Raw genomic sequence first — 24,775 nt, forward strand, 5'->3', positions numbered from 1 at the left:
GTTTAAAAACGTGTAATATTTTTTAATTGTACGAAATTGCTTGAATAATTTACAAAACTTAAACAACTTAAACTGTTAACCAAGATAGATACCATGGTAGTATTATATATCATTTTTTATAAAACATTTAGAAATGTACGAATTAGTGTTTGTAGATACAGTATTTGATTTAAAAACTTTCTAAACTTAATCAACTTTAAGCGAAGACAATATGAAAATTTATTTTGTCTAGTATTTAAACTAAACTTTATAAATAACTAGTTATAATTTTTACTAAATATATTTCAAAAAACAAAAAAACTAATTTATTTTACAAACGAATTTAAATTGTTGAACTAGAAACGTTTACATAAAACATGAAATACGCTAATTCTGATTAAATAAATCATTTAGTATTAGCTTTATGTTGCTAATATATGTTTTAAGTAACAATTTATAAAAGATGATTATGCATTATAAAATTGCAAACTAAAACATATCAATATCAAAAAACTTAATAACAACTAACTTTTTGTTTGTTTTTTAAAACATTTTATACAAACTATAACAAATTCAAAACATAAATAGAAATAAATCTTAACACAAATTTAAACTATTTTTTAAATTTTCTTTAAAATTACAAGAGTTTTTTTTTGTATAAGTTTATAAAAATACATTTCTAAAAATCTATACTGTATTTCATTACATATTAAGAAATGAAATTGTTTTATTTATAAGATAAAAAAAAATTAACAACTTATTTCCTAATTGTACCTTACAACGAAACAATTCTTTAAAAAATAATAGACCAGATAAGGTAAAAAAAAATATCTAAGTTATAGATATTTTTTTGGAATCTGTCTTTTATCGTGTTATTGTTGTGATGAACAAGTCTTTTCGGTTTTTCAAATATCTGAAAAACAACTTTAACTCAAACATATACCATATAAATAAGTATCATATCAAAACTTTAAACTTAGAAATCTTGAAGTCTAAAATTAGTATTTTTTTAATATATTTGTAATTATTATAGCAAAAGTGTTTAAAAGTTTTGAGAAATTTTGATACAGTTTATATGTTAAACTAAAAATGTAACTGGTGATTAAAAAACTTATTTTAAACAAATTGTAAAAAATTATCAAGCTTGTTTAACTACATTTTTTTGAAAAATATAACAATTTTCATAGATATTTTGTAGTTTTAATTTAACCTGATATACAGTGTTCATAAATATTTAAGTTTTGTATTGAATAGTATATCTCTAAATTCTAGCTAACAGGTCAAAGAATTACGTCATTTAACTTAATTTTATGCATAATTTTCGATTATAGTTATAAATACAATTATAGTAATAAAGACATTTTTACTTGTAAAAAACTTTTAAATTAATGTTTTTTATTCAGAAATAAATATAAAAACTTTATAATAATCTTTTGATGTTTTAATTAATAAAAACTTTTAATAAAACTTTATTCTTGTAATTTTTTTATTTTAAATAAAGACCAAATGATAATATTTTTTAATTTTATAAAAAATCGTTCAGTTTACTGCAGACTTTATTAATTAATGCAAAAAGTTCTATTGCTTTTGTATAAATAGGGAAATTTGTTGTAATTATGAAGCAATAACGATGTTTTGTTAAAAATTGTTTAACTATTTGTCGATTGTTATAAGTTGATTATTTCAGCTGCTAATGTGAAGTAAAAACCAGTTAAAAAAAAACCAACTTATTAGCAACTTCCAAAATATCAGTCTTTTCTGTTTGAAGAATTGCGTTTCTTCTGTATTTTAGGATATCAGGACTTAATTTAAAAGCATGGAACTCTACTGAATTTCGACTGAAGTCATCTACGTCGATCTGATTATAAAAACATCATGTACTTGCGACAATATTTTATCATCTACCTATTTAGTGCTACACAGCTACTTGTACTATACAAAATTTAAACCTAATTTAAAATACGTAAGTCGATAAATGTAATATTTTAAATATACTACAGAAATTTCAAAGAGTTGATTTTTTAATCGAAAATTATCATTTAATTTTTTCCATAAAACAATTCACAAACTCGTTTTAAAGCAGCAACTTTAGCTTGCTCTATTTCATCATCGCTAAAATCCCTTTCCGTTGCCCAAACTAGGGCATTTCTGAAAACTTCTAGCGTTTTGTCAGTGTTTGGGTCTCTATCCGTCATCATATAAAATATTCCATTGGCGTCTTGCATCGCGTCGTAATTGTACGCTCCTCCTATTTTTCTAAAAAAATTTGTTGCAAGCATTTAAAAGTTGACAGATTAAAGCTAGTAATCTACCAGATCCAAGATCCGGATCTACTTTATTAGAAAGACTTTGCTTTTTACGATCAGTTTTTTTAGTTTAATAATTAGATATTTTTTTGCTTGAAAAAATTTATTTATAGAAATCTTTACTGTTCTTTTGCGCCTTTTGAATTTTTTACAAGTTAATTAGGATTGTTGTTTCCGAAAGTTTAAGAGTTAGTTATTTATGTGCACTTACTTTAAAAAACGATGGATAAAAAAATCGAATATTTTGATAAATAAAAAGAACTAATATTATAAAGAACTGTATAGAAATTTAAAATTTTGAGTTTTGAAAAAAATTAAATTACTGATTTTATTAGGTATCAGTCTACCGAAGGCCTGTGGTCTGATGATCGAATTAGTATAATCAAACCTTATGTTTAACTTGAGCTTGTCTCACGGCTTACATTCATGCTCTGTTGACTTTCGCCGATGTTTTCTTTGATCATAAAAATTTATATGAAAAAAAAACCAGTGTTAACTCACTAACCTAGTTACGGGTAACAGAAACTTTGTATTTATAATGCTTGCTAGCACAATTAGGTGTGCGTGGTCCTTGTTTGTTACCTCTGCAGTTTTAAGGCAAAGGACGTTCGAATTAACCCTTGAATTCATATTGAGAGTTTCTCTGTTTCAAACAATACTTTACAATAAAAAATAGAAAAACTTGAGAAAAAATTTTTTGAAAGACGACGTGAAGAACAAATCAATTAAAAGTAAATTGTCTGCCAAGAAAGTAAGTAAACGCTTATTTTGACTAAAACTTAATATTTTGTACTATAGAGCTAAAAAAGTAAAAAATGTTAACACAATTAAATTCTTTAAACTTATAGTTTGAAGATTGAATAGTTGTATCTCTTTTCGCCCAAATAAATTTTGTATGATCAACAGTGGGACTTTCTATAGCTAAAAAAAAATAACTTTTTTTATGTCTTAAATTTCATTTGTGTTTTAAAATCAATTTATTTACTTTTGTAAAAGATAAAACTGCAACATTTTGTAATAATTTAATTGTATGGCTGTATTTCTGAGTAGCTACTAATTACTAAACTTAAAAACATAACAAAAAAGTCAGAAAAAAAAACTATAACAAATTATTTTCTATTAATAACTAATTGTAAGGAAAATCACCTTTTTTAATATAACTTTTGATTAATTCTTTATTTTTTCTGTGCTCGTGAGAAATTCCAACAATTACAATAGGGCTAAAATGTAACTTTATACTCTTGTGAATTTGTTCCAGTGCCTTAAATGTTGCATTTTCTTCAGCCCCTTTTAACTTTTTTATGAAGGAAAACTGACTTATTCCTTAAAAAGTCATTTGAATTTGGTCAAACATGCTTGAATAAATAAGAATAAAATACACAGTAAATACTTCAAGAGGCATAGAGATTATATGAAAAACTTTTCGAAATATACTAGTTTAGTACACAGTTAAATCAAGTTATAGTAGATAAAATATAAACAATAAATTATTCTTGTTTTTAAATATTTAACAGGTTTTCAAAAAACTAAACTTTAAGGTAAATTCAAATCTGTTCTTTAGTTAATAGTATCGTAACCATAACAAAAATTTCGTGCATAAACTAAAAAAATTAAAACAAAAATAATTTGTTTGAGTATATTGTAAACTACATTAAATATCATCTAGGCTTATACTGATTACAAAATGCTAAAGAAAGGGTTAAAAATACATTTTAAAATTCAAAAAAGCATTTAAACACGAGTTTTTTGTTAAAAACTCACCTTTGAACATTTCTTCGTAGTACGTTTTCTCATTTATTAACTTCGAAGCATTAACTTTTGCTAAGTAAGTTAAGCTTGATGTAAGATTTTTTTCTATCTGCTCAGCTTCCTCCACCAACAAATGATGTAAGAGTCTTTCATCTAATTTGAAGTCACTGCATTTTTTGATTTTTTAACTCTAGTTAGGCTTTTTGAGTTTAAATAAACAGGTTTTTAGATTTAAATTCGTTTAAAATGAATAAGACATTAAATTTACAGTATAAAACCTTGTATAAAGCCGCAGTAGGTGTTAGCTCTATTTAAAAACATTTGAAACCAGTAAAACATAACTAAGATTAAATTAGATAAAGTTAGTCATGGATTAATCTAATTAAAATAATTAACTCTAAACTTATAATTTATAAGTTTTGTTGGTCTTTTGTATTTAAAAAAATATTTATTTTACAATTTCATAATGAACTACTTTTTAAACTGATCGGCTAAATCTTTGAAAGTCTGTTGTGCGGTTGTTACATCGATATTCCAACTCAGGTGGAGAGCCATCTTGTAGAATTGTTTATCATCAAGTTGACAAACAAAAGGGGAGATAAACAGTAAATCACGTTCAAATATTTTTTCATCTAAAATACTTCAAAGAAAACAAGAAAAAACCTAAAATTAGTACACGGATAAACATATGTACTTCAATAGTTATCACAAATTGTATTCATTAGGTTTTCTGTTGTATTCAAAAAAATTTCACTGCTTTTATAAATAACCAGAATATATCACAGATGTTCTTGTGCTAAAACTTTATTTCAACTAACGGCGTTTCACTGCTCTCAAATAAATTTAAGAACAGATCTACGGAGTCTATAAAATGTTAGCACACATTAGAAAAAAAGCAGAAAAAAGCATGTATAATTATGTATAGTGTTTATCTAGGTAGTAACTATAAATGGACTTTATGGTTTAAAAACAAAGTTTGGGATAAAAGCATAAAATTATAAAATTGTCTACAAAAAAAACAAATTTAATAAAAGTAGGCACTAACCTCAAAAAGCTCTAAGAATAGGCAAGTTATAAAAATGAAAATTAAATTGAGTTGTGCAGAAATGTTACGTCATAATAATTTTAACAAATTGTTCAATAATTTATACAGCTTGAAAACATGAAGTATTAAACTTGCAAGTATATGTAAGTTTTGTGAAATAAATTAGTTTTAGCACAAGAACATCTGTGATATACATTCCGATAAGCTTAGCTTATCAGGATCTCCAGGATTTAACGCCTTATAACGTTACATCTTATAACCAGAATATATTAAAAAAAACTAAATTATAAGTCTGAAGTATTTGTATAAGTAATAAAACTAAGATAACCTGTGACTGCTTTTGAAACAAATCATACTTAAATAACGGAAAAAATTCAAAACATATACAGAACCTCTTTTAAAGTTAATGTAGTATTACAAATATAACGTATTTTATTTTAAATTACATAGTAATAAAACTATTAAAAATTAAATTGAAGAGTAATCATTACAATAATAACTAAACAGCTACAAAATAATTAACCATTAAATGGTTATAATAAATTTTCAACCACATAATTAGAAACTAATACATTAAATGAGGCAGTTAAAATCAATTTTTCATGAAAAAAATTTGAATAAATTTTTAGAAGAATTTTGAAAATAATGACAAAATATGTTTAAGAAAAAAAATAATAAAAACAACACAATTTTAAAATGTATTTACTTGATCGATTTAAACTAAAATTATCAACTAATACATTTCTTTTACTAATTAACTGTTAAATAACTAGTTCTCATGTATCATGAAACTTACTGTTTTAAATAAGAGCAGTAGAGAGGTAAATATTCAGCGTACAACAGAAGACTTTTTGGTATTGGGATATTAACATCAAAGTAATACTTATTTTGTTCATCTCGTAATTTAGCAAATAAAAAGTAGAGTTCTGCTGTTATGTTTTAACAATCGATTATTTATGTGCAAAAAAATATTTAGCTAAAAAAATATTTAGATAAAAAAATAAATTTACTTAATTTCTATAGTTTTAAAACTAATAGAAATGACATTTTATCATAACAAATTTCAACAGGTTTTAGTAATAAACATTAAAATTGTGATTATCGATTTAAAAAACGTTATAAAAATAAACAAACTATTTTCACCACAACTTTCAGATTTATACAGGACTGAAGATAAGAGCTTCTCTGTAAAGTAACTATACGATGGAATTTCACACTTTTTTCTAATTTTTTTTAAGTTTGTGATAGATAAGTATGACAAATCTTGAGACTTATTTTGAATTTCACGGAGAAAATCCTGAATTTATATTAGCAACTTAATTACAACTTAATTTATCATAAAATGTTTAAAATTTTTAATTAAATCCAAAGACAAACAAACATGTATTTATATACCTGACTGAAAGTTTCAGTTTTTTGAGTACTATTTAGATTGGAAACTTTTTTCTTGATAAGTTCAGCCTCCTTTTTGTCTGTTTCATTATGATAATTAGCATCTTCAATAATTGTTAGTTCAAGACAATGATTGTTTTCCTAAAATAAATTGTAACTTTATTCAAATTTAATATCATTAACTTCTTTTGTTTATTTTTGTCATTTACCATTATGTAAACTGATAGATTCTCATATACTTGAAAAAAAAACTATGATAGCTTTATGTTATACGTATACAACTTAAAATATTTTCATCAGATGTTCGTTACAAACGCAAAGATAGTAAAATACAGTAAAAATGTTAAGGTAGATTTGTAAAAATATTTTTTTGCTGTTAGAACACCTTTATTTTTAAACAGAAAAAATTTAAATTCATAGGTGATTGACATACTAAAACTAGTTATTATCATACTAAAATTATTATACTAGTTATTACTATACTAAAATTAGTTATAATTATATATTTAATTAATAAACGAGACAAAAATATATGTATACTAGATAAAACATTAAAAACACACACTTGAAAAATATTTCAAAACTAAGTTTAAACATTAAGAGTTACGTGTAGCTGTATTAATACTTCTTTACTCAGAAAATAAAAAAATAAATTGTAACTAGTTCAAAACTGATTGAAAAGTTGTTTATATAACATTTAATTTAAGAAACTCACCTTGAATAATTGTCTTAATTTATTGTTTAAATAAATCTATTTTTCTTTGTCTCCATTTCTATTTTATTCAAATGTGAACATATATGATCACCTAAGCAGACTGGTTCAGACCCATAAATGGAGTCTATAAGATTCTGCAAAATAAAATTTCTTTAAAATTCAGAAAAACACCGTCATAAGTTGTTTACATAATTGGTACCACTTGTTAACTTCTTGTTTAGGTACAACAATAAAAAGAAAACGAGAAAGTAGACGTAGACACACAAGTAAGATAAATTAAAAAAATTTAACTATTATGATTTATGATCAGTTGAAAACCAGCCGAGCAAATAATATACTAACACTAAGAGTAGGCAGGGGGTATTTTTCTATTTTTTCATCGACAAGTTCAGACTCGAATCCGTTTCTATAGTTTTTGTTAAATTAATACACTATATATATCTAAAGTAAACTAACATATAAAACAAAATCATAATAAATTACAAACTGAACTTTTGTCCTTTTTACAGTATACAAACCTGACTATGTAACATAAAAACATTTTTGATGCATATTGTGAGTACAAACTAAGATATAATTTTCTAGTTTGGTTTTGTTTAAATTGATTAAGTAGGTAATTAATGCAACGCATATGTTCTTTAACTTTCAAACTATAGTAAAACTAATAAATTTTAAACCTTACTTTGTAATTTTTGTAATTTTACAACTTGAAATTAAAAACTTATGTGTATTTATAATTCTACATTGATCTATATTTACTTTTATAAAAGCCACAAGAACGTGAAAAGCTTAGAAAGGCTGAATTATAATTGTTAACAGTAATCATAAAAGGGTTTATTAAAAATATATTACTCTTACTCTTATTAATTAATACATTTACTAACTTGCAAGTTTCTTCGATAAATTTTTGAATATTTTCTTTCACTCTTTTGATTTTGTTTTTATCGCTTCCAGTCCAACCGAACATCATGTAAGGTTGCTTTAGGTGATGGTGATCGTAGTAGAAATCTTTAAGATATAGTATATAAATAGTATACTATTTAAGGATACAAGTAAAAATTGGTGCTTTAACTGTAGGTTTTACTAAAAAATACAGTTCATTAAAATAATACTTTTCTAAGATTTAAGAAGCTTTTTTGCAATTGCAAATATATAACAATCAATGCTAATTACTATAACTCAAACAAACCAATATAATTTTGATTCGACTTGAACTTTTTACGAAAAAGGTTAGCAAGGAGATCGCAAATGAAATTGGTTAGAAAATATTCAAACTGATCCGTTTTCCTGATGAAATATTATTAGAACGAATAAGCATATTAGAAACAACTCTTATGTTAGACTACAGCGTCTTCTAAAAATAAAAAATTTAATATAAAGAAATTATATCATTTTTTTCAAAGTTTTAAATTTAAATAAATCATTGAAATCAAAATGTTATAGAAATTAAAATCATAGTAATTTTTTAAAAGATGCTTAATTTTTCAAAATTTAAATTTTACTGCTTAATTATAAGTAACAGTACTTAGGACACTAATACTCACTCAGGTAGTAAATAAGACATTGAAAAAGATGCCTGCATACTAACAGCGGTGTCAATTTTAATAACCGGATATTTCACTGTTTTTTTGCGCTGTAAAAATTTTTTTTAAATAAAATCAAAAAGGTACATATATATAAATATTTTAAATCAGCTCTACTTAAGATAAAAACAGTACTTTTTATTTTAATCGATAAAAGATAATATAAAAACTCTTAAATTGTATTCGAACGTAGTACATTACTAAAGTTAATGTCAAAAAGATATATTAATAAATTGCTAACATAAATAACTTAAGCACATATACTAAGCCGACTCTCGATTTTGATAAACAAAAAAATAAATAGGTAAAAGAAAATACTAGCTTACATGTTCTTTCCATCTAGTTTGGGCAGGTATAATATTTTTGAAACTCTTTTTCTCAAAAGTTTTCAAAACCTCGTTGATGCTTTTTAGATGATTTAATAATTCTATATTTCCGCATGTTACCATTCTGTATATTATTCATATTTATAATTTTTTCCGTCGAGTTTGGTGAGTAAACAATAAAGTAAATTATTCAACGGCAAATATTAAAACTAATTTCTATATAAAATGTGATATAATTTATTTATTGTATAGTCAAATAATTAAAAATCTAAAACAACGCAATGATACCGATTTTTTTCTTAAGTTATATTATTTCATAAAACAATTTTTAATAAAACTAAAAAAACTTAAGAAACTTTAACACAACAAGTTAAAGTTTAGCTCAAAAAAAAACAAATATGACTATTCTGTAAATAAATTTAATAAATGTAATTTGACACTGTTTATAAAAGTTAAATTTTACTATTCTAAATTGTATACTAAAAAAGTAGGAAGAGTTAACTAAAATTCTTAAGTAGTAGGTCAAAGTATTCTAAAATTTTAAACTAGCTTGATTGAAAGGTAAATTTGTTATGACTAAAAAAGTACAGAAACTATCAAATGAAATACTTTGTTAAACAATATGCCTATCGTTGACAAAAACATACTTAATTTTTAATTCAAAAAATTTATTGAGATTTTTAAGTACTTTCATTAAATTTTAATTTTAAATGTTCTTTCATTTTAAGTATTAGCCGAGTAATTCTCTGTACTAGTTTCAACAATTAAACATAAAAACCTACAGTACTGACAAACTAAGTATTAAGGGCATAGGGGGGTCCGACTTTATTCTTTTACTAAAAATAAAATTGGATCTAATATGAAAACTTAAAGTACAAACTAAAAGCCTGTTTTTATAGAATTAAAAAAATATTTGTTAACTTTTGAGATATGTAAATTTTTATAAAAAGTTTCCGATACAAAAGTATAGACCGCAAGTTTCTCTGGGTCAATTTTCTCGGAAATTTAAAAAATAACTTAAAAACCTATCTTCTCCTTCATTTTTTGAGATAGAGACCTAAAATTTTTAGGAAACTTTCCTTTTATAGTTTAAAAGACTTTGAATGTTGGAATTTTAAAAATATAAAAAAATAAAAATTTTAGATAAAAAAAACACAAAAAATAGGTATTTTTTTTAAATAAAAATTTTATTTTTCAAAATTAAAAAAATTCCCACGGTCAATCTTTTTAAAATCTAATAATACACTTTCTGTGAACATTTGAAGAAGATTGCTTAAAAAATGAAGGAGGAGATAGATTTTTAGTGAAATGGTCTTTTTTTGCGTTTTTAGTTTGTGCTTTCCGTAAGGAACCTGTTGAGGTCACCGACTTTGGCTGCCTATATCTCAAGAAAAACTTTGAATTTTTTCAAGCGGCTAAAAATGTATGATAGCTCAGATAAAACTCTATAAAATAAGATCAACTTGTAAAAATCAAGGTAGACCCCCCTATGCCCTTAATATATTAGTCATGAAAATTTAATTGCTCAGTAAATATTTTTTTATTAACTTCATGCATTTTAGAAAATACTTAAATATAAAACTATTTACTAGTAATAAATGTTAGAACAAAAATACTTAATGTTGCTGGGATGATAGTATTTGTAATACGCAGCTTTGGCTGTGTCCCAGTCTAAGTTAGGAATTTCAAGTGGATCTCCACCAAAGTCATACTTGTATGGAGTATCTTCATACATGTACTTTTCTGTTAATAATATCATCAAGTCTTCAAAGGAATTCTGTTTTAAGCAATTAAGCTATTTAGCTAATGTAACATTATAAAGCTATGAAAAACTTGAGACTAATAAGTACCTGAACTTATTTTCATTCAATATTAAAGTGAAACTATTTTAAATAATCATAAAAGGGTATAAATAGAATTAAAAGTTAACAAACTGATTTCTTTTCTAAGTAACCAACAAGCTTTAACAACTGTTAACGTATTAAAAAAATTAAGATTGATAAAAACATTAAATATTTTTTGATGGTTTTAAGAATATAAGCTAGTTTAATAAATGAGAAAACTTAAACTAAATTGTACAGCAGTTAAGAGCTTATCACTCACGTAACTTTTCACTTCATTAAACACTACTCCATTAATCACAGGATTTGATTTATTTAAAGAGTCTTGATACTGGATTCTCCATCCTTCCTTTAAAATAAAAATAATTTGCTTATCAATTGTTTGACATTTAAAATACTAGGGCTAAGGAAAATAAACGTGATAATCAAAAACAAGCTTAGTATCTGCTATTTATACATACTAATTGTTAAAATTTTATTGTAACATCAAAGCTTATTAAAACTAAAAAATATACCGTCAAAAATGTAGCCTTGTCTAATTTTGAGTTAAACAACATATGAAGGTACATTGAAAGCAACTCCTTAAACTCCTCATCGCAAGTTGTGGTAAATTTGTATGTTGTTTGGTCCTCTTCTGTATTTCATTTTTTTTTGATTATTGATTCCCATATCAATAACACAACAACTGTTGGTACTTTAAAATTATTGTCACACAAAAATAGTTAGCATAGTTTGCATTAAATACCCTCTTTAAAAAATAAATAAACTTTTAATAAGGAAAAATGTGTATATTCAAAATTTTTTAAGTATGAAAATTTTACTAAGACCAATGGGGAGAAAGGAACATTTTTTACGGGTAGCTGTATAAATTGAAGATACTTTTGCACTAGGGGATAAAATTGCATGACGATAAAATAGCACAAAGATACTTTTGCACGGTTCTATATCTTTAATTTTTATTAGTGTTATTCTTTATTATCACTGTTACCATCATTAACCCTTACCCTTGATCGGTAAGTTATTTTATTTTACTTTTATATAATTTTTTTTATTTTTTTTTTAATTTTTTATAATTTTTATTAGCTACTTTTTAAATATTATTTTTAATTTACTGTTACCCCTAACCCTTACCCTTGGTCAGTAACTTTTTTTTTTAAAGTTTTTTTTTGTTTATCTCGTGAAAAAACGTAACTCGTGCAAAATTGACCCTTGATGCAAAATAGTCTTCGTGCAATTTTGTTCCCTTGAACAATTTTGTGCCTTTGTGCAATTTAGAAACCTTGCGCAGTTTTATCTTTGTGCAATTTAGACCCGTTCCCTTTTTTACATGTTGAACTTAGTTTAAAGGCCTTTAACTTAACTAACAGTTTTGTTTAAAATTTAAATTTGCTTAGAGATATGAGGGTACAAAATCAAAGAGCTCAATAGGTTTCTTATGCAAGAATCAAAATAAAAACACAAAAATACTTTTTTATTAAAAATCTATCTTCTACTACAGTTTTAAGCAATCGTTTTAAAACTTTATAAGTTTACTCTTAACTAAACAATAAACATTTTTATTGTAATTTTTATTTGAGTAAAAGTATATTTTTATTCAAAATTTAAAAAAGTTAACTGATGCTTTTTTTTGTAAAAGTATTCTTAAAATTATCATTTTTAAAACAACAAGATTTTTTTCGATCATTGCAAGGAAAATTTCTTGAAAAATCGCGGTAAATTGACCAAAAAGTTAAGGAGAAAATATATTTTTAGTAGAATTTTCAAAAATCAGGGAATCTGCAATGATAACTTTTCCTCTGTAAGTTTGTTTGTATGTATATCTCGAAAATAAGTTAAATTTTTTTTTATCCTGTGAAAAGATTCTTACATTATATAATTAAAGCTTTTATATACCGTCAAAAGTTAACTTTTGTAAAAAAATTGCTGGGTACCCCTATGGCCTTAAACTCTTGTAAAAATTTTAACTGCTTTTTTACGAATTATTTTAATTAAATTTTCTAGTTTCATCAAAAGTTTAATATACTTCAAACACTAACCTGTCATAGCATCCAAATGTGCGTGCAAGTATCGATCACTCATATGAAAAAATATATCATCGACAGGATATTTTTTTGTTTTAGCCGTTACTATCATATGCTCTAATATGTGGTACATTCCTGTGTTATTTACAGGAACAGTCTTTGCTATAACCCTACAAAAAAGAAAGGTTTAAAAAATTTGAGCAATTTTTAATTTCGCAGGAAGTTTTTTTTTTCTGTACTGCTGAAAACAGTTTACAAATAATGATGCGCATAAAACAAAATAACTACTCATGCTTGATTTTTTTTAACTTTTATCAAAACTTTTTAGCAACAATTTCAAGCCAATTACAACTGATTAAAAATATTAATTAACGTTTTAAGCAACAACCGTTTAAATACACTTAAAATTCATTTATTTAATTTAAAACTCTTTTATAACTCATGTGTACGTTTATTTTTAGTTTTATAACCATAAAAGAATATATTTTTTTTAATTTGGTTTATCAAATATTATATTATGTTCCTGTTTTAGTTCTAAATTGTATTTAGGAATTTATTATTTCATTTATATATTTATAATTAAAAAATAAAACTATTATTTAATGTATTTTTTTGTATATATTGTAATAACTTAATTTCAATTACTTTTTTATCTAAAAACACCACTGTAATTTAATTTATTGTCAATAAAGGTTAAAGGTTTGATAACCAAAGTTTTTTGGGTAAAAAAAAATCACTTAAACATTAGTAGTTTTTCTGAAAAAGGTATATCCTTATATAGTTCAAATAAAGCTTTGTTTTCGTCTGGTTAACTGCTTTTGCAGTGAAATATTGTAATATGAATAAAATTAAGACAAAATTGATTTTATATAGATGCACATAGTACATAAAGTACATGCAAATTCTATGTAAAAAGAGGTTTAAAAAGTAACAAACTGATACATTGAAGTTAAATAGGTCATTATAGTGTATTGTAATTAAGTAAATAAGTATAATACAAATAAATACTGTAAGATTTTTTTAAATCGTCTAGTTGTAATTGTTTTGAAGCAACTTAATTTTTTCAAAGCCAAACACATTTCATATTAATCAACTATTGATTTTGCTACCTTTGTTGTTTTGCTGACCAACGCGGCAATTTAAGTCTATTTCGGCAAACAAAACATTAAGAACTTCTGCATTAGTATTTTCAAAGTAGGCTAATAAAACTGAACTTGTTTAGTTACGTCATAATTTTTTTCTTAGTTCGTATAAAACCTTTGCCCAATAAACTTTAATCGTCTTGATAATTGCTGCATTTAGCGGCAAAACAAAGTTAGCAATACCAATTACTAATTGTTTTTAACTTAAGTTCATATATGTAAATATTTAAAGAAATATATTATGAAACACAGAACAACTTTATAAATTATACAACTGTCAGGGTTGCCATGCAAAATATCAAAATTTAGCCTGACTTTTCAAAATTTTGACCGATCTAGTCTGACTTTTTCCTTCCTTCTAGGTACGCATTTTAAGTATGCACTTCCAATTAAATACGCATTCTGAGTATGCATATTTTAGTAAGTACGCATTTTTACAAACTTCTTATTCAGCACAAATTTTTAATTAAAAAAAATTTCTGTCAGGATTCTGTTTTATTTAGACTAGTAATTCTTAGCTACAAACTTTCTATTAAGTAGCTGATGTGTTCAGAATATGTACTTCAGCGAAAGATAATTGTAGTAATAAGTTATCAAAGTGTTTAAAAAAAATAATATAAACAAATATAATAATACAATTTATTACAAATAAGTAAAGTTAATCATGTTCTATTATATAAATTAAATACTTCTTCACATCATTTAAAATTAAACCGTTAAATTAAAAGTTAATTAAATAATTTTGTACTTTTAATTACTTAACAAACTTAATAATAATTATAATAAATAAAGCCATACACTTTTATTTATAAAATACTTCCTCCTATTATTTGTTATAAATGGTTATGTAGTCCTTTTGATACAAAAATTAATACCATAATGTGCTTTTACTTATTCTAAAATTTTAAATAACTTTGAAAAAATTATATAAAGAGGTTAACCATACACATAAACTTGTTAAATAAAATACTAAACTAAGTGCTTAGTTATAAAGAACTTAATTATTTACTTAAACAATTCTAAAATTCTGCAAAATATTTTTTTGTGTATATAGCAAAGTTTCACTGTAGAAGTATCCTTGACACAGATCATCAATACTAGAAAGATTACATACAGCAACCACTTGTTCAAATAAGGTAATAGTTCAATATGTTTCTGGGAATTTTTTACAATTTTAGTCTGACTTTAATAAAGATTTTTTTATTTAATTTAACCATTTGAAGGCTTAGAATTTAATGATTTTGTAAGTAAAATTGTAGGAAAATTTTGCAACTTTAGTTTGATCTTGAAGGATTTTTTGTTAATTTTTTACCATTTTAAGACTTTGAAATTAATAAATTTTGTAAATAGAACTGACAAAAACTGACTTTTTTAACAAAATGTTTTTAACAAAACTAGTATCTTTAACTAATTTCAATGAAAAATAACACAGTATGAAATGAACATGTACATTAGTTTTGAAAATGTTTGAAAGTTTTAGTCGTGACAAAAAAGTATAAAAGCTTTTAAATAGAAGTATAAAAATATGTATTGGATAAAAAAAACTTTTTTAGAATAGTTAATTGTTTCAAAAACAAACAAACTTGAACTCCAACTGAAACTTAGCTTAATGACAAAAGAAAGAGTTTTCACTCTGCACTTAACTAATAAAGTAGTAAAAGCCAACCTAAATTCCTTTTCAGAAGTGTTATATTCTAGATGGAGATGAACTAGTCCAGTTTTAATATGTTCAAGCTGGATACATTTAACACCAAAATAATCAGTCTTTGAGTCATCTGTGACTATTAGCTTAGATACCTATAAATTTAATATTTTTTAAGATGAAATCTTTTTTTTCATTATTTCTTTTTTATCATAGTCTTTTAAAATGCCAAAAATGATCTAGTGTTAAAATATATAAATATAAGTCTAACTACAAGGAAGCTTATATTTAAGCAAATAAGAATCAAAGATAAATAATCTTCATAATACTTTTTAACTTTTATACTAATACTCATATAGAGTTTACAATACAAAATCAAAAAAATTTTGGATAAGAAATCAAAAACTACTTACATTTTTAACAGTGTATCCATGTCGTTCTTCACCTTTGTAAAATTGGAAGTTACAATACCTTTTTTTGAAGTATCTAAATAAGTTATGATTTAAGTAACTAAAAGTACAAAAATAACTAAAATTATATATAAATGATAAATGAAAATAAGATAATAAGTTTTGCACAAACAGGGTCGCCACAGATCAAGCTAGAAAAAATTTCTGACTCATAAATAAAATTCTCAATTAAACTAATTCAAAATACATAATCAAAGACTTAAAAAAATTTATTGTTTTAAAAACTCAATCAAACTCTGAAAAAAAGATGAATTACAAAAGCAAAATTTTAAAGGAAATATCATTAGCAAAATTCAGATTTTAGTTATCATAAACTTTCTTACTAAGAGCATGTTCATATAAAATTTCCTGACTCTTTTTGAAAACTTCAATTTTTTTTGACTTTTGTTTGACTTTTTTTGTTTTTCCTGACTTTGTGGCAACCCTGCAAAAACCTAAATATCTACATCATTTAGATCTAGCTAAGCTGGTGGGCGTAATTTTGAATCACTAAGCAAAATCTCTGATCCTCATACTATACTTGATAAAATTTGGTATAAGACAAATAAAGTGAGCTGTTTTATAATAATGGAATTAAAAATATTTTAATAGAAGTCTATTTTTAATAAACAGTAGTATTAACGACATATATTTAATTTAATCTTACTTTGAAATAGTTTTTTTATTGTTTTTATATTATTTATTTTAATTTCCTAGCCCATGAAGACTTATTTTAACAAGCTAGATCACAAAGGACTTTTTCGGTAAATCTAGCCAGATAACTTAAAAAGGTTGTCAACACTAAAAAAGCATATACAAACTACTCACTAATTTTTTTTTTAAGTATTTAAATTAAATGAACTTAAATCATTTTGAAAAAGTAAGCTATAGTTTGATTTTTACCATCAATATTTTTTGAATACTTACACAAGACAAGTAAATTTCACATCTGCAATAGCTGTTAACTATTGTGTTAGAAAACATTGTGTTTTGGTATTACCTATTGCAATTACACCCTACTGAAACTTTATTTACTCTTTTAGCTTGAGCTGTTGCTAAAAGGCTGTAAAGATGTGCAATTTAAAACTTGAATGTATCACCTTGTAATGAAACTAACATTTCATTTTAGTATTTTAAAGCTTGTGAATAAATATGTAATTTTTTGTAACAATAAAAATATTTTTCATTATTCTCAAAACAAGCTTTTCCAAATTTATTTAAAAGCGGATGTTGTAAACTGTTTTACGCAGATTTCGTGACGTACTTCTAGTATTGAAAACAAAAACATTTTTTATTGTTAGGAGTTACATTTGTTTCGGTGCTTATAAAACGGAATTTCACCTGCATTCTTCCAGTGCAGTAGCAGTAGCAGTTTCGGCAAGTGTGCTTTAAGTTAAAATGCATTTTAAGCACGTTAGATTTAAGAACTAATATTTTCTTGTGTGTTTAACTTTAGTTCTCGTTTAGAGTGATGTAATTGTATCTTTGTGTTGTTTAGTTTATGTAAATAAAATATAACTGTTGTTTTGATTGTTGTATTAATATATTATAATAATCCTATTACCCCCCTTTAACATATCTGTAACGAGACATTGGAAACCATGTGTGGCCTGTATTTTAGGAATCTTCTGATATTTAGGAATTAGGTGCCTTATCAATTAAAAAACGCAGCGAAAAAAAAACTTTAGTTTATTACTAAACAACTTTTTAACGAGTTTAAAATTTTGACAGTATAATTTGCGATAATACTTTACTTTGCGACATTTCACTATGATAATAGTAAGAAAAATTGTGTGAATAACTTTCTACTTTGAAACAGCAAGTCTACAATTATAATACAAGTGTGTGGTAGTGGTTTATTTAGTTTTGTTAAAAGTGAAGCTTGATGTCAAGGATTTTTTGCTGGAAGTACTATATAATTTTTGCGGTGATTTCTATGTATAGTTTTATATATGCTTTTTTAGTGCTTAGGTGCTTATTTTATTTGCTAATGAGCATAATATTTCTTCTTCTTAGTGCACAATATATGTTGCAACTAACATAAGTCGCATGGGTGCGCAGTATTTCAATCCTACAAAGCTTAATCTTTTTAGCTAAGGGTATAATATAAGTTGCAACTAACATAAGTCGCATAGGGGCGCAGTATTTCGATTATAAAAAGCACAGTCTTTTTACTCTAGTGCACAATGTTCTTTGAAGATGTTGCAATTTGCATAAGTCGTCAGGGGACGCAGTATTTTAGTGCAAAATTGCATTTTATAAGTTGCCAAGAGAGCGCAGTTATTATATTTTTCTAAGCATAGAAATGTAAAGTAAGAACCGCATTAAAATTTAGAATTACAACAGCAGAATTGTTCTTATTAATAACGTCTGAGTTTTAGCTGATAAAACTAATTTTCCTATGTGTTTACTACTACTAGTTTATTGTTTTGATCTGCTGATTGATTGTATTAAAGTATAGATTGTACTTGTTTTAAATTAGAATGTTTCTGAAGTTTAAAAATATGTTTGAATGAGTTTTCATCTTTCTTAGTCGTAAAATGGCAAGTTTCTTGCCACATTTTATTACTCGTTTCAAGTTCAAGTATAAAGTTGTGTTAAAATTTTCCCTTTGAAAGAAATCAAAAATAAACTCCCCTTGAATTTAGCAGTCGTCGCTTGTTAAATAAATTGTTGCGTTTGTATCTTTTTAACGTTGTTTGAAGCAAATTGTCGTTTGATAACCACAGTTTTAAGCACACCTGACACCTTGCTACTGCATGAAACTTTAAAAGTTTTGTTGTTTATAAGTACGACAATAAACAAAAGATTGAATGAAGATTTTGTGTTTATTCTATGACGTCACGATCAAAATTCCTGCTGTCATTGTTTCCGAAGCCAATCGATGTGATGTTTTGCTGATTCAACAAACCAGCTAGAAGACAGAAAGTCAAATGTTTCCTAAAAGAAACAAGACGTTGTCAATGATCCAATTGATGGTTCAGAAGCCTCTATTAACAACCTGAGGATAACAACCTGAGGATAACAGCCCGACGACAAGCCGGAGGACAACAAGTCCAAGGACAAGAACTTCGAGGACAACAAGCCAGAAGCCAACTAAATGACTATCATTGTTACCTTGTTGTGTTTTATCTAAGTTTTTGTAAATTATGTAATTTTTAAGATAATAAGAAATACAATTTCTTTTTCTTACTTTTTTTAAACCGGACTTTTAATAATGTCTAAAAAGTTTAAAGTTAAGTAGGATTTTAAGGATTTAAATTATTAAACCAGGCTTTTAACGTTAAAATTGAAAATTAAAAAAGAAACAATGTAATGAAACTAACATTTCATTTTAGTATTTTAAAGCTTGTGAATAAATATGTAATTTTTTGTAACAATAAAAATATTTTTCATTATTCTCAAAACAAGCTTTTCCAAATTTATTTAAAAGCGGATGTTGTAAACTGTTTTACGCAGATTTCGTGACGTACTTCTAGTATTGAAAACAAAAACATTTTTTATTGTTAGGAGTTACATTTGTTTCGGTGCTTATAAAACGGAATTTCACCTGCATTCTTCCAGTGCAGTAGCAGTAGCAGTTTCGGCAAGTGTGCTTTAAGTTAAAATGCATTTTAAGCACGTTAGATTTAAGAACTAATATTTTCTTGTGTGTTTAACTTTAGTTCTCGTTTAGAGTGATGTAATTGTATCTTTGTGTTGTTTAGTTTATGTAAATAAAATATAACTGTTGTTTTGATTGTTGTATTAATATACTATAATAATCCTATTACCCCTTTAACATATCTGTATCGAGACAACCTCTCAGTAACAAACAATATTTTGTAAATTCTAAGTAAATATACTGTACAAAATTAAAGTAAAAAATTAAACACTGTAACTTGTTTTAAAAGTTTAACATAATTTGTAAATAGCATAAAATTGAAGTTTTAATTATTTAACAAACATTTCAAAAAAAAAAATTTATTTACTTAATTATTCTATAACATATATCTTAATTACTGTATTTGTAAAAGCTAAAACTAAGTATTAACCTCAATGTTTTGCAACCAAAGTTTTTTGAACAAATAGTAGTCAAAATTTTCATATTAACAATCTGCAATGAATAATAATAAAATTACTGATATTGATTTAAAACATTTATAAAAAGTTAATCTACTGAACTAAACTTGTTATTAGCAATTTTAAGTTTAAGTGCGTAGTTATGATTAACTTAATATTTTTTTAATATTTGACATCAATTTAAAGCTTATGCTTTTAAGAGTTTTAGAAAATCTTTATCTATGTTGAATTATATAAATCAAAACGATATATTTAAACACTTGTTACTATTTACTTTTAGATTCAAAAGTCTACTTCATTTTTTAACTTGAAGTAGAAGCACATTATTAAAAGACAATAACTTAAAAATAAGGTGAAACTTGAGTCATTTTTCTTGATGTTAAATTTCAAAAAACAATATTTTTTTATTCTTTGGTTTTATAGTATAGTTTTTACAGAATTTAAACAGCTTAATAATAGAGAGAAAATAAAGTATGTTTTTTTGAGTTTGAGTTAATTAGGTTGGTGCTAGAGCCTAAAGAAAAAGTTGGTCATTTTGGCTTCTTGTATTCCTTAGTACATATTTCAAAAAATACATACATTTTAAAAAAATTCTATTTGATATTCTTCAGTTAATTACTTCTTACTTCATTACTTCTTATTTTCTTTGTTTTTTATGAAAACTTAATATTTTTTGAGATACATGCCTTTTTTTTCAGTTTTAATCTTTATTTATGGTCTTCCTGCTTAGTCAAAAAAAAATTTTTTAAGAAAGTCTAAATTCTTTAGGTAACAAAAATATATTTTTGTTTATCATTTTCGAATGAAATAAGATGCTAATTTTAATCTGTTTATAGAAATATGTTGCGAGAACTAAAAAACCTCATAAGGGTCTATAAATGTTTTTTAGTTCTCTCACAACATATTTTATAAAAAGATTTAAGTAAACATTTTGTTTTGAAATGCTTAAAAAAATATCATTATTTATCAATGTAAACATATTTTCTAAAAAAGCTTTCTTTTTTGAATAAGCAGGAAGACCATAATTAAAGACCAAAACTGAAGAAAAAAGGCCTATATCTAAAAAAATATTAAGTTTTCATAAAATACAAAGACTTAAGAAATAAAGTTGATTTAATGAAGAACATTATAAAAAAAATAGCAGGGTTGCCAAATGTTTTCGGCAAACTTTCTCAATGTTTTCAAAATTTCTTCCAGATTTTCAAAATCACACGTTTTTTAACTTCATCTATTTATAGTTGAAGTTCAAGGTAAAAAACTTGTTGAATAGTATGGCATTAATGAAAAGATATTTTAAATCTTCTTTAGATGGATTTATCAATAAAAAATATTTTTGATGATGACAAAAAAAAATTTATCTTTAGACGTTAATAGGTTTTTTGTGTCAAGTTGAAATTTTACTATCTTATATGTAAAAATTGTTTAAAATTCCAGGTTTTTCAAGGATTCCAGATTTTTTGGCAACCCTGTTATACATATTAATTATGAAAATTCAAAAATTATATACAGCTTAAACATTACTGTTTAATTCAACAACTTATTTGAATTTGTTTATATCAGCTATGTTTTTCAGAGCTTAGTTGGTTTAACAGCTTTAATTTCTAATTTAGAATCTTTATACTATATACTTTTAGATTAAAACTCTTAGCAGTTTATTTATATATTTTAGTGTTTGTTTATTTAAAGTTGTTAAAGATATTCACAATACTAAAACTTAGCTTTAAGATTTGTTTGTATTTAAGTTTAATTTTTCTTTGTAGACATTTATCTATGATAATGGTGTTAGAGTTAAAATTATATGTAAATAAGTTATAGAGTTCAGATTATGTGTTTAATGATTTATTTTAATTTATTCATTTGAAATGCATTTTAGAAATAATTTAAGTAATATCAAAAGCTTAAATTGTTTTTTAGTTTGAGTAGTTATTTTTTAAATTATTATGTTTTGATGATAAGATAAAGTCTTAAGAGATGTGTTTAATTATACTTTGTTTTTAATTTACAGAATTATTTGGAGTTCTGTTTTACCAAAAAATTTTTGAACAGTAATGTAACTTTTAAGTGAAGAATTCAAGAATTATTTGACAAAAGTGATGTGTGGTAGATGCTAACAAGACCCAAAATATGATAAAGATAACAATTCATTGAAGCAAAAATTCTGAAAGAATTAACACAGAAACAGAAAATTAACTTTGCAATTTCAGAAACAAAAACATGGTTGCTACTGATCAAGCTGAGAAAATTTTCCTGACTTTTTACCAAAATTTTCCTGACTTTTCCAAATCATACTCTTAAATTAACCTTATTCTAAAATACATAATCTAACACTTGAAACTATATAAAGTTTCAATCTAATTTTGATACTGGTTAAAAACAACAGCTTTTTCTGAATTCTATCATCAAATTTCCAGTATATCACTTGAACCATCTGTGTATGATTGATGTTTGTAATAAACAGCTCTATGGGCAAAATACTTGTATATTACCTTATAAACACAGCTAGTCTGAAAAAAGACACAATTTTTTAGCATTTCCTAGCATAAATGTATCTAGATAAACAAACGACATATAAGGAACTTTTACAATTAAAACCTTGATTTAATAACAAATTTTCACAACTTAAACCTTGAAAAAATAACATATTTTTACAGTTGAAACCTTAAAACATTAAAGAACACAATTTTTTAGAATTTCCTGGCATAAATGTATCTAAATAAAGGAAACGACATATAAGAAACTTTTACAATTAAAACCTTAAATAAATATAGAACTTTCACCACTAAAACCTTAAAACATTAACAAATTTTTACAGTTAAAACTCTCTAAAACAATAACGCACTTAATCAAATACTGTTTTTTTTTATGTATGTACTAAAATTTATTTTCTCAGTTTCTTTATTAGCACTTCAACCTCTTTATCTAATGAAGATATGGTTTCCTGCATCTGGTCTTCATTCCGCTTCATTTTCTTGGCAGTTTAAATCATTTGCCTCATTTTATTTAAATCGCTCTCATCTGCTGCCCCTACACTTGTTGAAGAGAATATTTTCTCTAAATCAAGCCACAACTTGTGAGCTTCATTTCTTTTCTTTTGGCACTCATTTATTTTTACTTCCAATTTTGCCTCTGATTCCTTCTCATCCTCCATCTCTTCCCGCCTTTGTACTTTTAAAAATGCTTGATATCTGATTTAAAAAAAATCTATATTAAAAGTATACTTATACGAATTTTAATTACGAAATATTATTCTAACACTAAAACGTAACACTCTAAAAAATACAACATACCTTGATCTTGCGGTGGCTACCAACATCTGCATATCTTTTGAGATGTTGACTTGATATGGTTCTAATTTGTAAGCATACATGTAATCTTTGATTCTTTTTCTGGATTTAATACTTTCTTTTTTCATGTTATCTTCAAGCAGAGCTTTGTTAATACTAAACCCTCGTTACATCTTCACCTGTCCATTGTGCAAAACAAACAATGATTGCAACAGTTTTCCGAGAGATAATTTGGTACAACCTCCCAATAAAACTGGTCCAAACGATCTTGACTTCATTTGAAGCTTTCAAACTTTAATACATTTATTAGGCAATTTATCAAAGTTCTAAAATGAACGATGCTCTCATCACCTTCAGTGTTGGAGCACATTTTTTGTTTCGTTAAGGAGAGCACAATATTGAAAAAAGGCTCAACCAGAACTGTGTATCCTAATTTTTCAAGGCTATGAGGATTTAGGCATGACATATTTTTAACAAATGTAGTTCCAATAGCAATTCTGCTCCAAAGACTTTCATTGGCTTTTATAGCAAATAATCTACATTCTTTATTAAAATTTAAGATCATTTGTTCCTCAAATAGGTCTTTTTTCCTCAAATTTTGAAAGAAAATTGGTTGCTGCACAACCAAGATCAAGGGCAGGTTTCAGGGAAGCTTGATCATTCAATTCAATCTTGAATAACTTGGGAAGGCTGAGGTTCAAAACTATCCCGTTTGAAAAACCAATACATAAAGTAATAGTTTTCTGTACAAATAATTCTAATCTAACACCTTAATATGAAAAATAAATTTACTCTCTACCAGTAATAAGCTATTTATCTGACTAAAAAAGTAAACTTTAGTCAGACTTAGCATAAAAGTTGTAAAACAACCTAGAAGTTAATAATATCTAATAATAAATGTATTTACTTAAAACATGTTTTACTTATATAAATTGTTCACTTAGTTTAATTAAATACTACCCAAACTATTTAATATAAAATCCTTAAATTAAAAATTTATTAAAAAAGAATATACTTAAGTAACTGTAAAAAAAGACATAAAAAAGTAAACTATATATCTTTTGTATAAAATATTTCCTCTTATCATTTAGTATAAAATTTGTAACAAATAAATATACTCTTATTTACTTTAGAAACTAAGTTACTCTACAAAAAATACAAATAATAAGTGAACTTAATCTTGGCATATACCTCTATTATAACTTATTTTATACAGTTAAACAACTTTGAAAAAATTAT

At 24.9% G+C, this 24,775-nt stretch overlaps 3 protein-coding genes across 4 annotated transcripts; all 3 read right to left on the reverse strand.

The window, feature by feature from the left end:
• Positions 1-635: 635 nt before the first annotated feature.
• Positions 636-5,025, reverse strand: LOC145842582 (presequence protease, mitochondrial-like). The gene is made up of 8 exons (XM_082950047.1): positions 4,510-5,025; positions 4,047-4,201; positions 3,432-3,608; positions 3,128-3,206; positions 2,791-2,928; positions 2,049-2,235; positions 1,707-1,837; positions 636-892 (listed from the first exon to the last, which is right to left on the reverse strand). Exons 1-8 carry the CDS (start codon positions 4,587-4,589, stop codon positions 844-846), a joined length of 996 nt encoding a protein of 331 aa, XP_082806173.1. The 5' UTR covers positions 4,590-5,025; the 3' UTR covers positions 636-843.
• A 724-nt stretch (positions 5,026-5,749) lies between these two features.
• LOC145842528 (presequence protease, mitochondrial-like) lies at positions 5,750-20,278 on the reverse strand. 2 transcript variants are annotated; one of them, XM_082949989.1, is made up of 16 exons: positions 20,225-20,278; positions 16,155-16,227; positions 15,766-15,896; positions 12,973-13,127; positions 11,452-11,567; positions 11,199-11,285; positions 10,712-10,872; positions 9,096-9,219; positions 8,731-8,819; positions 8,376-8,473; positions 8,071-8,194; positions 7,529-7,592; positions 7,187-7,320; positions 6,475-6,612; positions 6,214-6,376; positions 5,750-6,008 (listed from the first exon to the last, which is right to left on the reverse strand). In XM_082949989.1, the coding sequence occupies exons 1-13, from the start codon at positions 20,275-20,277 to the stop codon at positions 7,213-7,215; spliced, it is 1,383 nt and encodes a 460-aa protein (XP_082806115.1). In that variant the 5' UTR covers position 20,278; the 3' UTR covers positions 5,750-6,008; positions 6,214-6,376; positions 6,475-6,612; positions 7,187-7,212. The 2 variants fall into 2 exon arrangements, with proteins under 2 accessions (XP_082806115.1, XP_082806114.1); XM_082949988.1 differs by having other exon boundaries at positions 11,452-11,570.
• Positions 20,279-23,229: 2,951 nt separating this feature from the next.
• LOC145842933 (uncharacterized) lies at positions 23,230-23,664 on the reverse strand. Its single transcript, XM_082950407.1, has 2 exons — positions 23,540-23,664; positions 23,230-23,437 (listed from the first exon to the last, which is right to left on the reverse strand). The coding sequence occupies exons 1-2, from the start codon at positions 23,662-23,664 to the stop codon at positions 23,230-23,232; spliced, it is 333 nt and encodes a 110-aa protein (XP_082806533.1).
• Between the last annotated feature and the right edge of the window lie 1,111 nt (positions 23,665-24,775).

The sequence above is a fragment of the Thalia democratica genome, chromosome 8 (assembly GCF_965202585.1).
Source record: "Thalia democratica chromosome 8, ktThaDemo2.hap1.1, whole genome shotgun sequence".
Lineage (NCBI taxonomy): Eukaryota > Metazoa > Chordata > Thaliacea > Salpida > Salpidae > Thalia > Thalia democratica.

What these genes read in the sequence shown, in the direction of transcription:
- LOC145842582 (XM_082950047.1), bottom strand. Translation starts at nt 4,589, where the DNA reads ATGGCTCTCCACCTGAGTTGGAATATCGATGTAACAACCGCACAACAG. An exon ending in AAGTTGCTGCTTTAAAACGA is followed by an intron (nt 1,838 to 2,048) that starts GTTTGTGAATTG and finishes TTTTATAATCAG; the next exon opens with ATCGACGTAGATGACTTCAG. An exon ending in ATTTTGGAAGTTGCTAATAA is followed by an intron (nt 893 to 1,706) that starts GTTGGTTTTTTT and finishes GTTGTTTTTCAG; the next exon opens with ATATTTGAAAAACCGAAAAG.
- LOC145842933 (XM_082950407.1), bottom strand. Translation starts at nt 23,664, where the DNA reads ATGAAAAAAGAAAGTATTAAATCCAGAAAAAGAATCAAAGATTACATG. An exon ending in GTAGCCACCGCAAGATCAAG is followed by an intron (nt 23,438 to 23,539) that starts GTATGTTGTATT and finishes TTTTTAAATCAG; the next exon opens with ATATCAAGCATTTTTAAAAG.
- LOC145842528 (XM_082949988.1), bottom strand. Translation starts at nt 20,277, where the DNA reads ATGAAAATTTTGACTACTATTTGTTCAAAAAACTTTGGTTGCAAAACA. An exon ending in ACAAGGCTACATTTTTGACG is followed by an intron (nt 11,286 to 11,451) that starts GTATATTTTTTA and finishes TTTATTTTAAAG; the next exon opens with GAAGGATGGAGAATCCAGTA. An exon ending in AAACTAGATGGAAAGAACAT is followed by an intron (nt 8,820 to 9,095) that starts GTAAGCTAGTAT and finishes AAATTTTTACAG; the next exon opens with CGCAAAAAAACAGTGAAATA.